Below are 17,502 nucleotides of genomic sequence, written 5' to 3'. Positions count from 1 at the left end.
GTGCTCATGGAGTCAGTAGGCTATTAAACAAACACTCAAACAGGCAACAGAAGCAGGATCTGTCTTATTTCTGTAGATACTGTATATATGGATGATTTATAAAGCCAGGCACATTTAACAGTTAGGCTATTGATTATAGACCTAATTAAGTTGGGGTTTACGCTCCTCACTTTTCTTAGACAGTTAAGGCAAGGGCAGAGATGAAGATGCGAAGCGAGATGGTCCACTCCAGTCAAAAACTGTCCATGCGGGAATACAGCACGCGTGCGCACACTCACTCTCTCTCTCATATTTTATTTTTGATTTTGATTTTCTTTTACAGTCATTAGTGAAGCTAGGCGTGTGTTTTGTTAGGTACAATTCTAAGTATAGGTGTAGGTGTTCAGCAGGTAATCCACTGTGCTGCAGAATTTCAAGCAAAGGAGTTGGTTGAGAGTGCTGTTGTCAGGGAAACGTTGATGGAGCCAAACACTTTGGCAGGACCGTGTGCTGAATACGAAGCTGTGATGATGCTGCTTCTGTTTCAATGAACTCTGTCACATTTTCAGCTCAGGGGGATAGAGGAATCATCATCCAAACCAGATATTATTATGAAGGGTGATATTTCCTCTCAGTTGAATTCCATTCAAGGGTGTGCTTGATATGAGATTCTGTGTGCATGAGTTTACATAGTCATAATGTAATTTATATACAGTGGGGAGAACAAGTATTTGATACACTGCCGATTTTGCAGGTTTTCCTACTAACATAGCATGTAGAGGTCTGTCATTTTTATCATAGGTACACTTCAACTGTGAGAGATGATATCTAAAACAAAAATCCAGAAAATCACATTGTATGATTTTTAAGTAATTAATTTGCATTTTATTGCATGACATAAGTATTTGATACATCAGAAAAGCAGAACTTAATATTTGGTACAGAAACCTTTGTTTGCAATTACAGAGATCATACGTTTCCTGTAGGTCTTGACCAGTTTTGCACACACTGCAGCAGGGATTTTGGCCCACTCCTCCATACAGACCTTCTCCAGATCCTTCAGGTTTCGGGGCTGTCGCTGGGCAATACGGACTTTCAGCTCCCTCCAAAGATTTTCTATTGGGATCAGGTCTGGAGACTGGCTAGGCCACTCCTTAGTTGCCCTGGCTGTGTGTTTCGGGTTGGTGTCATGCTGGAAGACCCAGCCACGACCCATCTAAAATGCTCTTACTGAGGGAAGGAGGTTGTTGGCCAAGATCTCGCGATACATGGCCCCATCCATCCTCCCCTCAATACGGTGCAGTCGTCCTGTCCCCTTTGCAGAAAAGCATCCCCAAAGAATGATGTTTCCACCTCCATGCTTCACGGTTGGGATGGTGTTCTTGGGGTTGTACTCATCCTTCTTCCTCCAAACACGGCGAGTGGAGTTTAGACCAAAAAGCTCTATTTTTGTCTCATCAGACCACATGACCTTCTCCCATTCCTCCTCTGGATCATCCAGATGGTCATTAGCAAACTTCAGATGGGCCTGGACATGCGCTGGTTTGAGCAGGGGGACCTTGTGTGCGCTGCAGGATTTTAATCCATGACGGCGTAGTGTGTTACTAATGGTTTTCTTTCAGACTGTGGTCCCAGCTCTCTTCAGGTCATTGACCAGGTCCTGTCGTGTAGTTCTGGGCTGATCCCTCATCTTCCTCATGATCATTGATGCCCCACGAGGTGAGATCTTGCATGGAGCCCCAGACCAAATTGACCGTCATCTTGAAACTTCCATTTTCTAATAATTGCACCAACAGTTGTTGCCTTCTCACCAAGCTGCTTGCCTATTGTCCTGTAGCCCATCCCAGCCTTGTGCAGGTCTACAATTTTATCCCTGATGTCCTTACACAGCTCTCTGGTCTTGGCCATTGTGGAGAGGTTGGAGTCTGTTTGATTGAGTGTGTGGACAGGTGTCTTTTATACAGGTAACGAGTTCAAACAGGTGCAGTTAATACAGGTAATGAGTGGAGAACAGGAGGGCTTCTTAAATAAAAACTAACAGGTCTGTGAGAGCCGGAATTCTTACTGGTTGGTAGGTGATCAAATACTTATGTCATGCAATAAAATGCAAATTAATTACTTAAAAATCATACAATGTGATTTTCTGGATTTTTTTTTTGATTCCGTCTCTCACAGTTTAAGTGTACCTATGATAAAAATTACAGACCTCTACATGCTTTGTAAGTAGGAAAACCTGCAAAATCGGCAGTGTATCAAATACTTGTTCTCCCCACTGTAGGTTGTAGGAGAGTTAGTTGGATGTAAAAGGATGATAGTAAAGTAAAGTGTGATATTTCTCCTAATGGGGGACTGATGGGACTAATGGGCTACTGTTACGAATATTGGGTGAGGATATGAGGTCTGTTTTTTGGGATATGTTTTGTCTGAGCCTTACCAAGTACTAGACCTAACATACATAACACGATGGGGGCGACGAAACAACGGAAGGAAGCGAAGTGGGCTGGGTGACCGTTGGGCGATGCGAGCATGGGCGAGGGAGTGTGAACAGGTGGGGGGACCTAAATTGGGGAAACCAGAACTTTATGCAAATACTCCACGATATCGCGGTGCTATTGACCAATCGAAGTGCACTATAGCTTCCAGACCCTACTGGATTGGCTGTTGATACCTAGCAGTACCTAGCTAGCTTGCTAGCACCCACACGAGGGCGACGCTAGCGTGGCGAGGCAAAATACAAGTGCTAGTTAACAGGGCTGGTAACAGTGTTGGCAGGATTGTGGGTTGGCAGGACTTGTACAGTGTTTGTTTGCAGATCTCTGTTTCTGTTTACGTTTGTCATGTGGTTCCTTTCATTACCGTGTGTGTGTTTATTTATGTGAGAGAGCAGGCATCTGTGCCCACGCTGCCAGGAAGCTGGCATGACCGTGAGTCATACCACCCACCACCACTACTACTTCCACCACTCTGTGATACCAGTTTGCTCCCGACTCCTACTGGCACCATACTATCAGCTTAAGAATAAGGGTCTCTGTTTGTGTTACAGAGTGGTCTACCGTTAAGTGTCCAAAGAAGAAGAAAACATGCTTATTGTATGCCGGGTAGTGTGGGACTTGGTCTTCAAAAATATGTTTAAAAAATAAATTATGCACACATGACTGTAAGTCGCTTTGGATAAAAGCGTCTGCTAAATGGCTTATTATTATTATTATTATTATTATTATTATAATAGTCCAGTGAGATTGTAAATGTATCGTTTGAGTAGGTCATTGTATTCAACAGCTAAGATGTACCAGAAGGCAATATGATTCGTTACAATGGATGTACTGGCCTACTTATCTTTTTACTGGTCTACTTATCATGACAATGTGTCCATAGTCCATCAATATGAATATTTTCATTGTCACAGGCCACTTAGCAAGCTGCATTAAAAGACAATGCAGCTCAGCCTCGTTAAGCTATTGGTAATACATTGCATGATTTTAGATATGGTTCCAAGATGCATAAATAACTCACTCCCAGTTGTGTGTAAAGTGAAAAATATGTTATTTTGTTTGGACTTCTGCAAATACCCATTAATTGAACGGTATGAACCTCAGCCTTCATCCTTAATTGTGTGCGTGCGTGTTTGCGTGCCAGATGACGCAATTCAAATGTCACTCCTCTTGGTCTTCGATTGGTTGAACTATTTAAGACATCTGAAATATATGCTGTGGGAGTAGCTTTTTCAAACCTTGAGCTGTAAGGTATATACACTGAGTGTACAAAACATTAAGAACACCTTCCTAATATGAGTTGCCATCAGACCAGCCTCAATTCGTCGGTGCGTGGACTCTACAAGGCTGGTGTCCTTTGGGTGGTGGAACATTCTTGATACACACGGGAAACTGTTGAGTGTGAAAAACCCAGCAGCGTTGCAATTCTTGACACACTCAAACCGATGTGCCTGGCATCTACTACCATACCCTGTTCAAAGGCACAAATATTTTGTCTTGCCCATTCACCCTTAGATTGTGTATGTGTGCTATTCAATGTCTCAATTGTCTCAAGGCCTAAAGATTATTCTTTGACCTGTCTGCTACCCTTCATCTACACTGATTTGAAGTAGATTTAACAAGTGCCATCAATAAAGGATCATAGCTTTCACCTGGATTCACCTGGTCAGTCTGTCATGGATGTCATAATGTTTTGTACACTCAGTGTATACTACTGTTAAAGAGTTTTTAAAGGGCAAAAATGTATTAAGAAAAAAAGCTTGCTCTGGACTCAGGCTCTGAGCAGTTAACGGTGAGGTGTAACCATGGATACGATGATGTAAATCTCTGCAGAAAGTAGTACCAACAGTGGCTTGTCTCCTCTGTCTGCCATAGTGCACTGCATAGCATACTAAGGGCTCTGTTCAATCAAACTAACTCACTATCTGGATGGTGAAGGGGTCGGACGAACAACATTATTTTTGTGGCATGAGAATGCACGTCCGCATTCATTTGGATTAGAACTTTGTTTACTGCGCAAAGCCAAAATAAATAAACTTGACTGAATTTTGATTTGCGCACACACATTCTCAGAGGAAGAATTGCTGCCTGTGGTTTGCCCCCCTCTGAGCAAAGTAAATGGCTCAGTGAAAGAGTGTGTTATATGGGATGTATCTGAGCTCCTTTGAGCCTGAATCCCTGTTCCACTCACTCTCTCCAGAGTCATTCCATGAATTTCAGCAAGCCATGACACCACCCATCTTCGATTGTTCTGAAATCGTTTGTGTAGTTAGAAACCGATAAGATAAGCATTCCTGCAACATTTATTTTGTTGAAATATAATTTGATCTCTGAAAAATGTAGCTAATTGATTGCAGCCAAATTGTACATTTTAATTTATGGATTCAGATAATATTCAATACATATAGCACCAAACATCCGATTTGGACAACATCTTCCTACCAATGAGTAGTAATACAGGAGGAATCCCCCCAAAATGTAAAAAGCCACCCATGGACCCCCCATACCCCACGCCAGCCATTTGAATTCTCTTTCCTTAATACCCATAATAGAGTGGGAAAGTACTAGGTTTTGCCCACTTGATAGTGCTATTCCTGCTACCCACCCTTGTATCCAGTTTGCTGGTCTCGTGTTTATTAAATGGATCACAATATTTTCTTTGAAAGTTTGGGTAGAAAACCATTAGTTTTAGCTTTAGCATTAGCTTTTAAGTTTGGGTAGAAAACCATTAGCTTTAGCTCATGATGACAATACATTGTGTGGCCATCCTCACAAGTCAAGCCAGTCCTCCATGAAAGCAATTTAGTTTGTCCTTCTCTAGCAACCTAATGCTTCAACCCAATTCTCCTTTAATAGTCTAACAAATGGCAGCTCTCTGAGAGGGCTTATTCCTATGGTGCAATTCTCATGAATACTTTTCCTACAAGCCCACAACTTGATGGAGAAATGGGCTAGTGACAACTCTAATAAAATAAAACCAGTGTAAACCATTGCATGGCAGGCTTATGTTTTCCAATAAAATTATTAGAAAACATCTCTATGGGAAGTACAATAAGTGACATTTACCATTAAACCCAATGCCATTGTGTTGTTGGGACTTTTTACTATTGTAGACTATTAGAGACCATAACATTTAACCATTTAGAACTGCTGTAACCTAATGGTTTGCTTGTTCATCAGCAATGGTCTAACTAATAAACCACACACTAAAAGGGGCCATTTCATGAACAAAGATTAAGCTTAATCCTAGACTAAAAAGCATTTTCAACTGAGTTTCCCCATTGAGTTTAACTATTTTGACTAGTCTTAATCTGTGTCTGGGAAACAGCCCCTCAATGCATTCTCAACCAATAGAAACTCAGGATGCTGAAAAGCCCTTGGCTAAATAAATAACTCAGATTGGTCCATGCTGATTGGGAGGTTCCCCCTTCCTCAATCGGAATCTCAACCAATCCTAATCCAATCAATCCTAATCTTGACCATAATGGTGAATTTGTACTGGAAATGTAGTTATTTGCAACCTCTGACTGGATAAAAATATAGTAGAAACAGTGCTATCTAGTGGGTAAAACATGGCTGTATACAAAAAAATACTGTGTACTGATTGTTGGGCGTGGGGGGTCCGTGCGTGGCTTTTGACCATTGTTTTGGATTCCTCATGTCTTACTCATTGTTAGGAAGAAATTGGCTCCAAATCGGATGTTGGGTACTCTATTTATTGAATATAATCGGAATCCTATAAATGAAAATGGCCAATCTGGGTGCAATCAATTAGCTTAATTTCTCAGTGATCAAATTATATATTTTTTTAATGTTGCAGGAATGCTAATCTTAACTGTTCCTTACTACAAAAACTATTTCAGAAATCCTCCTTGTGCTTTTTGAGGTGGAATGACCCTCTTTAGCTAGCAAAAGAGCCAATGTGTGCATATAAATGTTATCTGTCCCCCCCTCTCCACCCCATTGGAATGCTCCAGGGAACTTGAGCATTTCCATTCTCTTCTTTTCCCCTGGAGCAACCAAACCACATCAGAGGGGGCACCACCCCTCCTTCATTATTCAAGGCGTTTTTTATTGCCTTCCTTGTTTGTGGAAACCCTGAGTCATTCTTCCTTGATGTTTCACTTAACATGAAACTGTATTGTTTCGCTCTGGACCATTATGCAATCCTTTTGAGGGGTGAAATCCAACAGGGGTGCACCACTCTGGCTCTAGAGTAGTACTGGGAAATAAGTAAATTAACTTAATTTGTGCTCATCTAAGGACTATGATGATGCATCAGTATGAAAAATGTATGCACTCACTAACTGTAAGTCGCTCTGGATAAGAGCGTCTGCTAAATGACTAAAATGTAAAAAATGTAATCATGGGTGAATACAACTTTATTTAAGAACTGATTTGGAGTTTTTACAGGAACTTGAAAGAGTGATACGCTAATGAGACATGTCCACAGACACTGTTTTGACTTAATAAATATTATAGTTTAATGTAAACTTTGACTTGTTACATTTTTATGATTTATGGACAAACTACAGCAACATATTTTCAAATAAGTTGCATTTTTCTAAAATAAAATTGTATAGAATGATTCGAGAATTTAGTCTGGACACATTTCGGGAATGAGAATTAGCGGTGAAAAAGTACAACATTCAGGCGAAAATATATATATTTTAAAAAATAAGACACTTTGTCAAAAACTAGACATCTTAGTCTTCAGATTGATAGTTTATTTTTGCAGATGCATCATGGTTTTGTAACTACATTTTGCTACAGACAAGTGTAATGCTGGTTTAATGAGAATCACCCTCTCCTAACCCTAATTCTAACCATAAAAACCTAAACTTAACCCCTATGCCTAAAATAGCCTTTTCCTTGTGGGCACCAGAAAAATGTCCCCACTTGTCAGAATTTTCCTTGTTTTACTATCCTTGTGAGTGGACTTCTGATCCCCACAAGAATAGTAAAACCAAACAAACACCAACTTCATGGCAAGCCAACTACCATGGCTGTTTGAGTTTAAACATACCCTTTCACTTACTGTAGACTGTATGTGATTCATTATTGCTTCTGTCCAAATATGTATAGTTGTGAACACATAAGTGCAATGCATCTTGTCCTTTCCTTATACAGACAGGACACAATACCCATGTAGCCTAGTGCATGACATTTACTTGGAACAAACAGGGCACAGTTTGGGTCACCTTTCTGACATGGTGAGAGAGTGGTATGTCTTTTTATGGAACCAACTGCAGGGGCACAAATGTACTGTAGTCGGTAACCTAGGTGACAGCCTTGTTGTGAGGTCCCAGTCTTTGGTCTACATAGGGCTGGCACAATTATTGTATAATCGCGTAACCGACAATTATGGACTTGAAAAAATAATAGGAGTTTGTGGTGGTTAGAGTTGGTCATAATTTTACGAGCAGAACAGCATGGTCAGGAGGAGAAGCTTAATTTCCAAAAGTTAAAAGCATTAAAACCGTTTTTTAGATAGGGGTGTCAGTAAGGTGGTGTTGTATTTATTAGGTACACTACAAAAGTATGTGGACACCTGCTCGTCGAACATCTCATTCCAAAATCATGGAAGTTGGTCCCCCTTTGCTGCTAAAACAGCCTCCACTCTTCTGGGAAGGCTTTCCACTAGATGTTGGAACATTGCTGCGGGGACTTGCTTCCATTCAGTCACAAGCATTAGTGAGGTTCGGGCACTGATGTTGGGCGATTAGGCCTGGCTCGCAGTCGGTGTTCCTATTCATCCCAAAGGTTTTCGATGGGGTTGAGGTCAGGGCTCTTTTTATTTTTTTTATTTCACCTTTATTTAACCAGGTAAGCCAGTTGAGAACAAGTTCTCATTTACAACTGCGACCTGGCCAAGATAAAGCAAAGCAGTGCGATTAAAAACAACAACACAGAGTTACATATTTCTAAAACAAAACATAAAGTCAAAAATACAACAGAAAATATATATACAGTGTGTGCAAATGTAGCAAGTTATGGAGGTAAGGCAATAAATAGGCCATAGTGCAAAATAATTACTATTTAGTATTAACACTGGAATGATAGGTGTGCAAGAGATTATGTGCAAATAGAGATAGTGGGGTGCAAATGAGCAAAATAAATAACAATATAGGGATGAGGTAGTTGGGCGGGCTAATTTCAGATGGGCTGTGATCGGTAAGGTGCTCTGACAACTGATGCTTAAAGTTAGTGAGGGAGATAAGTGTCTCCAGCTTCAGAGATTTTTGCAATTTGTTCCAGTCATTGGCAGCAGAGAACTGTAAGGAATGGTGGCCAATGGAGGTGTTGGCTTTGGGGATGACCAGTGAGATATACCTGCTGGAGCGCATACTACGGGTGGGTGTTGCTATGGTGACCAATGAGCTAAGATAAGGCGGGGATTTGCCTAGCAGTGATTTATAGATGGCCTGGAGCCAGTGGGTTTGGCGACAAATATGTAGTGAGGACCAGCCAACAAGAGCGTACAGGTCACAGTGGTGGGTAGTATATGGGGCTTTGGAGACAAAACGGATGGCACTGTGATAGACTACATCCAATTTGCTGAGTAGAGTGTTGGAGGCTATTTTGTAAATGACATCGCCGAAGTCAAGGATCGGTAGGATAGTCAGTTTTACAAGGTTTTTACGAGGCTTTGTGCAGGCCAGTCAAGTTCTTCCACACCGATATTGACAAACCTTTTCTGTATGGACCTCGCTTTTTGCACGAGGGCATTGTCATGCTGAAACAGCAAAGGGCCTTCCCCAAACTGTTGCCACAAAGTTGGAAGAACAGAATCGTTTAGAATGTCATTGTATGCTGTAGTGTTAAGATTTCCCTTCACTGGAACTAAGGGGCCTAGCCCGAATCATGAAAAACAGCCCCAGACCATTTATTCATCCTCCACCAAACTTGACAGTTGGCACTATGCATTGGGGCAGGTAGCGTTCTCCTGGCATACACCAAACCCAGATTAGTCTGTCTGACTGCCAGAAGCGTTATTTATCATTCCAGAGAAGGCGTTTCCACTGCTCCAGAGTCCAATGGCGGAGAGCTTTATACCACTCCAGCCGACGCTTGGCATTGCGCATAGTGATCTTAGGCTCGTGTGCGGCTGCTCGGCCATGGAAACCCATTTCATGAAGCTCCTGACTAGCAGTTATTTTGCTGACGTTGCTTCCAGAGGCAGTAACTTGGTATTGAGTGTTGCAACTGAGGAAATATTATTTTTACGCGCTACGCTTTTCAGCACTCAGCGGTCCCGTTCTGTGAGCTTGTGTGGCCTACCACTTAGCAACTAAGCTGTGTTGCTCCTAGACATTTCCACTTCACAATAACAGCACTTACAGTTGACCGGGGCAGCTCGTTTTTGACGAACTGACTTGTTGGAAAGGTGGTATCCTATAACGGTGCCACGTTGAAAGTCACTGAGCTCTTCAGTAAGGCCATTCTACTGCCAATGTTTGTCTATGGAGATTGCATGGCTGTGTACTCGATTTAAAACACCTGTCAGCAACAAGTGTGGCTAAAATAGCCAAATCCACTAATTTGAAGGGGTGTCCACATACTTCTGGCCATGTATGTGTACATAGTGTATGTCCTAGCAAATTTTCGAAGATGCATTATGATACATTAAAAGCTTAAAACATTTTTCTACTAAAATGACGACTATGACAATAACCATGTCCATTTGCGTGACAATTAATCGTTATCCAAAAATCCACAATCGTCATAGCCAATACTTGACGCTGAGAGTTGTATGAAGAAGTGGGTCAAGCTGTTGCAACCACAATAGGTTATGTTACGATTATGACAATAAACATTGGAGAGGGAGAGAGCAACAAAACGGATACACAGCCAGGGGACCGCTATAATCATTCCCTCTCCAATGTTTCTTTTATCAACTACACTGAACAAAAATATAAATGCAACATGTAAAGTGTTGGTCCCATGTTTCATGAGATTAAAAAAAAAAATTCCAGAAATGTTCCAAATGCACAAAAAGCTTATTTCTCTCTCAAAGAAATGTGCACAAATGTTTTGCATACCTATTAGTTAGCATTTCTCCTTTGCCAAGATAATCCATCCACCTGACAGGTGTGGCATATCAAGAAGCTGATTAAACAGCATGATCATTACACAGGTGCACCTTGTGCTGCGGCAATAAATGGCCACTTTAAAATGTGCGGTTTTGTCACACAACACAATGGCACAGATGTCTCATGTTTTGAGGGAGCGTGCAATTGGCATGCTGACTATAGGAATGTCCACCAGAGCTGTTGCCAGAGAATATAATGTTCATTTCTCTACCATAAGCTGCCTCCAACGTTGTTTTAGAGAATTTGGCAGTACGTCCAACTAGCTCACAACCGCAGACCACATGTAACCACGCCAGCCCAGAACCTCCACATCCGGCTTCTTCACCTACGGGATCGTCTGAAGGGGGGTGTGCTGAGGAGTATTTCTGTCTGTAATAAACTCATTCTGATTGGCTGGGCCTGGCTGCCAAGTCGGTGGGCCTATGGCCTCCCAGGCCCACCCATGGCTGCACCCCTGCCCAGTCATGTGAAATCCATATATTAGGGCCTAATTTATTTATTTAAATTGACTGATTTTCTTTCATGAACTATAACTCAGTAAAATCTTTGAAGTTGTTGCGTTTTATATTTTTGTTCAGCATACAATGCAAACTAGAGTCCGACATTCAAATTGGTTCCAGATTATGAAGGCGTTTTTTTTTGGCCTACATTCAGGTTTGACACTCGATACTCTAAATGTGATGGGTTTGGTGTGTTTCTGCGTAGAGTATGGTGATATTATACAGTACTTCTGTGTGCTTGTTCATGCCGTTGGTTTTTCCTGTATTGTACTCGGTAGTATCTCCTCATCAAACTGTGTGACACACTAGATAACATCTGACCAATTAAGTGGCAAGGATGAGGTCACAGTGCCGTGCTAAAAGTCTCTGAGACAGAGATTATTAAACACTGTTATGAAGTGGGCTAAATTTAGTCCAGAGCCGGCCGGGTGCTCCTTCAGTTCAGAGGGGCCACGTTTCTCTCCTCCTCCTGCCCCATGCTGCTGCTGACTCACGACTGGAAAATTTCACTTCCTGCATGATTTTCCACCTCTCTTTGAAGAGAATGGGTTGTTTGCTTTCTTAGCTTTTCTTTCATGGACAGCCGTTTGCTTCTTTTTGCCGTATCTTCCTCCCAAAGCCTAGTGTTTTTCTTGGACGTCTGAAGAACCTATTTTTGCACCATAAAGAAGTTATCCTAAGTGTATAAATCAAAATGGTCAGTCTTTAGAGGTTGTGCTCTCCCACAAGCAAGGTGACCTGGGACTTACGCTGCCATGTTATTTCAGACTTTACTGTAACTTACAGACTATAATAAGTTATAATATCTACCAGCAGAGGAAACCAGCTGTGATAGTTGCCAACCCCTCTAACTGAGAGCAGAGGGTTTCGTGCTCCATTAGCTGTTAGACTAATTGCATCTAATTACTACCTCTATGCCATAGTGCTCGTTATGGGTAATTGATGAATCCTTCTACTTCTTCTAAAGCAGGAAAACTAAGCATTTGATGACTCCTCGCCGAGCTTTAGCATATGGTCGTCTTGAATCTCGGGAAGGAAGCGTTTTTATATCCCAAGTTAATAGAATAACAGGACTCCAATTCTCTAGTTTTCCAGAGAACGTTTTGTAAGACTCGTCATCTTGATTTATGCTTACAGAGGTGTTTTGGTGCATTCCGCCTGGCTCTGCCGCTCTCCTCTGCTTCTCCCTAGTCACCGAAGCTCCTAACTCTCTCCATGTCCCTTAGGATGGGACTGGGAAGTGATATACAGTGACAGGAGTGTTTGTGAACAAGTCGCGTCGTTTCACAAGACCCCTGTCGTTCCTTAGGTACGTTAAGTACTTTATGGTGGGATGCTGTTTAGACATGTATACGTATTTAATCATTAGGGATTCCACATACACTGTTAGAATGTAATGGACTGTCCCATGGTGCAAGTGTGATATATATGGAGCAGGTCGTTCCCGTGTGACTTGCTCTGTACTATCTATAAACTAAGACCTAGGCTACATTGTGTTACAGGAGGCCTGGATAAGGCCCAAATTCCATAGATATATCCCTACTTTGATAACAAACAAAACAATTTCCCATTCTCTGACCTCTATCCTCACATTTGACCTTGTCCCACCCACCTCTTCTCTCTTCTCTCCCCAGGCACACCCAGCCATGATCGAGGACAAGGGTCACCGTGTGACCGACTACTTTGTGGTGGCCGGGTTGACAGACAAGTCCACGCCCCTGGAGCAGGACCTGTCGGAGACAAAGTCCAGCGGGCCCAAGGCGCCCATTACTGACCTGGCCATCATCAACAAGTCGGCGGGCGAGACTGTGCCGGAGGGCTTCACCTGCATCGACAGCACCTACAGTGGGCAGCAGGCCAACCTCAACCACGGCAGCCTTAAGAGCCACGAGCTGTTCCTCTGCTACAAGAGGGGCCGCGACAAGCCCCCGCTCATCGATATTGGGTGAGTCTGTCTGTCCATCTGTGTGTGCGCTCTACTGTGAACCCAAATTAACTAAAGTGTGTTACACAATGGTATAATTAGGGTGAACTCTAAAACGGGTGCACCATAGCCTCTTAACACCCTACTCGTCCCAATGAGACCAATTACCAGAATAGTCATCTCTAATGGAGCTACAAGTACATCTACCTTAATCCCTTTCTTTGAAAACGACACTGATAGGAGAGAAAATGGTAATGAACATTGAAAATTGCTTCTCGTCTATTATTGAGCTATTGTGGAATAACCCTCTGCAATGTAGGCCTAGTGCTTGCTTATTATTTTGAGTGCTTTTGGGTTGTTTGCTAGATGAATTGAATGCATCCCCCCCATTTGAAGTAAATCACATTTCATTTTAAAGCACTTTACTCCCTTTCTATCTGGGAAATAACAGCATCCAGTAGTGTTGCGTTTTGAAAGAGTGATGCCAACCACTATCCTCAAATTAGTGTTTAGCTTTGATCCGGGGGTTTTGTTGGCGCCTGTCATTAAACGCTGTTCTTTGTTTAATAGATTGTTAGATTTTCTAGCCACATATCTCCGCTCTTCTTAACCAAAACAACAAACTGGAGTTTCCAGTTACTTGGCTCGACTGATTTTTTGAAATCCTCTGTTCTACTTTGGAACGCACAAGTTTCTCTTCAACCCTCACTGACTAGAGTGTAAACAGCAGATCAAATATCAAGTGTTTCCCCAAAGAAATGACATAATCATACTCTGGCTAGTTATAGGCTAGTAAAGCACTTACCCTTCTTGGAGTGGAGAGAGAGAAATCCATCTTGGATTTAGGTAGTTCCAACGTAGCATAATTATCGGAAACAGACATGGTTTGGGATGCGGAGACTTAGAATTCAGTTTGTTGTTGAGCTCCTTGCCGGTTTGTGAGATTAAAGGATGAGAATAATAGAGGTAGGAAGCTTAAAGCTCTTGCCCCAAGGCTTCGTTTAGGCTTTGACTGCTAACACAATCCAATGTAGAGATACAATCCAGCCCCTTTATCATAATATAGTTCTACTCCCCAGAAGGCAAAGCTTGTTTAAATGACGTCATTCAAACCACATTACCATTATAACCAGTTTTAATGGTTATGAAGCTAATACCCACAGGGTCAAAATATCCACCAGTCATTGAGAGAAGCCATAGCCTTAGTTAGTTTAAGACAGACCCGGCACCAGGATAAAGTGACTAAGAGGGCAGTTGAAATCGGTGAGGGGGCACAATCACGACATAAAATTAACTTCACTCAGACATTTTGGTAAAAACATTTTTTTGCCCCAATTTTGTTATTATGAACTTGTCTCATCGCTGCAACTCCCCAACGGGCTCGGGAGAGGCGAAGGTCGAGTCATGCGTCCTCCGAAACATGACCCGCCTAACCGATCTTAACACCCACTCGCTTAAATCGGAAGCCAGCTGCACCAATGTGTCGGAGGAAACGCTGTTCAACTGACGACCGAAGTCCGCCTGCAGGCGCCCGGCCCGCCACAAGGAGTCGCTAGAGCACGATGAGCCGAGTAAAGCCCCCCTGGCCAAACCCTCCCCTAAACGCTGGGTCAATTGTGCGCCGCCCTATGGGACTCCCAGTGACACAGCCTGGGATCTAACCCCAGGCTGTAGTGACGCCGCAACACTGCGATGAAGTGCCTTAGACCACCACGCCACTCGGGAGGCCCTAGCCACTCAGATTCTTTACCAGCCAAAATATTTTTTACCTCAGATTACACCAACAAAACACTAAACAGATGAGCATGCTTTGTAATGTTTCTGAAGCAAATGTATTACTAGTAAGAAGTAATGTGGTATATTGTTTTATTTCATTTTTTGTGACCTGAGTCTTTTAACCAAAGTATCACAGATGAGACGAATTTCACCTGCCCCTTTAAGGATGGGATGTTACCGTGGTAACAAGACTCATGTTTGTGCCTGGGAGATTGCGTCTGACTAGTAGAAGAGTTGTCTTCTCTTCCCTAGCAGTTGAAACTCAAACATTCAAAAAGATCCTAGCTTGTGAACAAAACAATGTAAATAACCTAGAAACACAAGGACTAAGTCTCACTTCGGTAGACTTTAGTTTCATGAAAATTAGACCAACTTTTATGCCTGTGCGCAGTACTTCTAAAACTGAATCTTTCACTCGGCTCTTCATGTGCGGACAGCCCCCAGCCAGGCAGTGTTGCATCGCGATGTGGGATAGGCTATATAGGATTCACAGTTCTTTGACTTTGTGCGATTATTTTACCAGCTATGAAACAAAACGACAGAAATACTTTGAAAACAGCTACTGCAGCATTTATTTTACTATAAATGTGATCATACTTGACTTTTTATTCACAAATGCAAGTGAAATGCTCGCACTGGAGCCCTGACCACCCACCTACGTGGCTAGTGAAATAGACATCTTACCCTCCAATGGCAAAATCTACCCACATTTGGCAGTTGTTCATTCTAGGCCCTGGGCACAATTTTGGGGGGTTCTTGCATTGGAATTATATTGAATTCTGCTAATATCATGCTATACCACAATATAAAGTTCAAATACAGAGACTCCGAGACCATTGATTGAGTGCTTTTGAAGTGACCGGTTGGCATGAAATCCACTGCGCTGTATCAGCACAAACAATGGACAGCGCCCTACATATTAAAGCAAGGCCGTTTTGGTAATTAATATAGGCTAGAAGCTAGATAGACTGTTTGTAATAGATGAATGACCCCAGGGGCGCAACTTTCACGGGGGACGGGGACATGTCCCCCCCCCACATTCTGAAATTGCATTTTTGTCCTCCCCAGTTTTATAATTGGAATGTGATACAAAATGAGGCAACAGTGTGCTTTAGGACCATGCGGACGCCTCCAAGCGGTCGGGTAGGCTGTTTGGAGTGTTTATCCGACTGGGAAAAAAAGGATAAAAAATAAACAAAATAATTGTCCCCCCCACTTCTAAAACCAAAGTTGCGCCCCTGAATGACCCTATGTGAATGCAGCCATACACACAGCTGTCTTACCAAAATAATGCAAACTAAAGTAATAGCCTAGTTATTCATGCATACAAACAGAAATACTGAATAACAGTTTGGCTTAGAATACCGATACAATTGTGAATGCAAACGAATGAATGCGAACAGAACAAAACAGCAGTACCAAGTAGGACTAGTAAACAAAATATCAGATCAATAAAGGCATGAAAGAATCTACAGTGCCTTCATAAAGTATTCACACCCCTTGACGTTTTCCACATTTTGTTGTTACAGCCTGAATTTAAAATGGATTAAATAGATTTTTTTGTTTCTGGCCTACACACAATACCCCATCATGTCAAAGTGGAATTATGTTTTTTGACATTTTTACACATTAATAAAAAATGAAAAGGTGAAATGTCTTGAGTCAATAAGTATTCAACCCCTTTGTTATGGCAAGGCTAAATAAGTTCAGGAGTAAAAATTGCTTAGCAAGTCACATAGTGAGTCCATATATCTTACTTTGTGCAATAATAGTGTTTAACATTAATTTTGAATTACTACTTCATATTTGTACCCCACACATATAATTATCTGTAAGGTCCCTCAGTTCAGCAGTGAATTTCAAACACAGATTCAACCACAAATACCAGGGAGGTTTTCCAATGCCTCACAAAGAAAGGCACCTAAGATTGAATATCCCTTTAAGCATGGTGGAGTTATTAATTACACTTTGGATGGTGTATTAATACACCCAGTCACTACAAAGATACAGGCGTCCTTCCTAACTCGGTTGCCGTAGAGGAAGGAAACCGCTCAGGGATTTCACCATGAGGCCAATGTTAACTTTAAAACAGTTACAGAGTTTAATTAATGGCTGTGATAGGAGAAAACTAAGGATGGATAAACAACATTGTAGATACTCCACAATACTAACCTAAATGACAGTGTGAAAAGGAAGCCTGTACAGATTAATATTCTAAAACATTCATCATTTTGAATATTGTGTGATGTGTATGTGGCATTGTGGCAAGTTCCTTGTCTTTTCAGAGAGTATATTCCATCATAGACAGAAAAAGTCCACTGCCCCCCTCCCCTCTTGACTCTATCGTGTCGTGTCCCCTCAGTGGTTGCTAGTTTGAAACAAGGAACTTAATGTCCACAATCGCTGACAAATACATTCAATTTCTTCCCAGCTGCGCATCATTAACAAGTGTTGACACTGATGTTCCCATAGCACTTCAAACTAGTTTTTTTCCCACAGTGCAGTGCATTTCAAATGCTCTTTTCTTGATGCGTGCCTAGCAAATCCTTTGGTTCTGTCAGTAGCATGCTTCCTGTTAGATTACCCAGCTTGGGTGAAGTCCTTGTCTGCGTTAGCATTGGACCCAACACAGAACTTTCGACATGGCAAGCAAAATGCTGAATCTGCAGTAACTGAGTATTCCAGCCACTCTTTTCCTATGAACCAGATGCTATTAAATTAACGTTTTTGGACAGAAA

The 17,502-nt window shown here is 41.9% G+C and overlaps 1 protein-coding gene across 1 annotated transcript in view; it reads left to right on the top strand.

Moving 5' to 3' along the window:
• The window catches only part of LOC311113127 (DENN domain-containing protein 4C-like), an 88,402-nt gene that overhangs the window by 26,492 nt on the left and 44,408 nt on the right, over positions 1-17,502 (top strand). Inside the window, exon 2 of the mRNA XM_084156280.1 lies at positions 12,699-13,009. Coding sequence (XP_084012406.1) covers positions 12,711-13,009 — 299 coding nt within the window. The 5' untranslated portion in view covers positions 12,699-12,710. The remainder of the gene's footprint in view (positions 1-12,698; positions 13,010-17,502) is intronic.

This window comes from Coregonus lavaretus (genome assembly GCF_964263955.1).
Source record: "Coregonus lavaretus genome assembly, chromosome: 39".
Taxonomy (NCBI): Eukaryota; Metazoa; Chordata; class Actinopteri; order Salmoniformes; family Salmonidae; genus Coregonus; species Coregonus lavaretus.
This window is presented reverse-complemented; position numbering and strand designations above follow the sequence as displayed.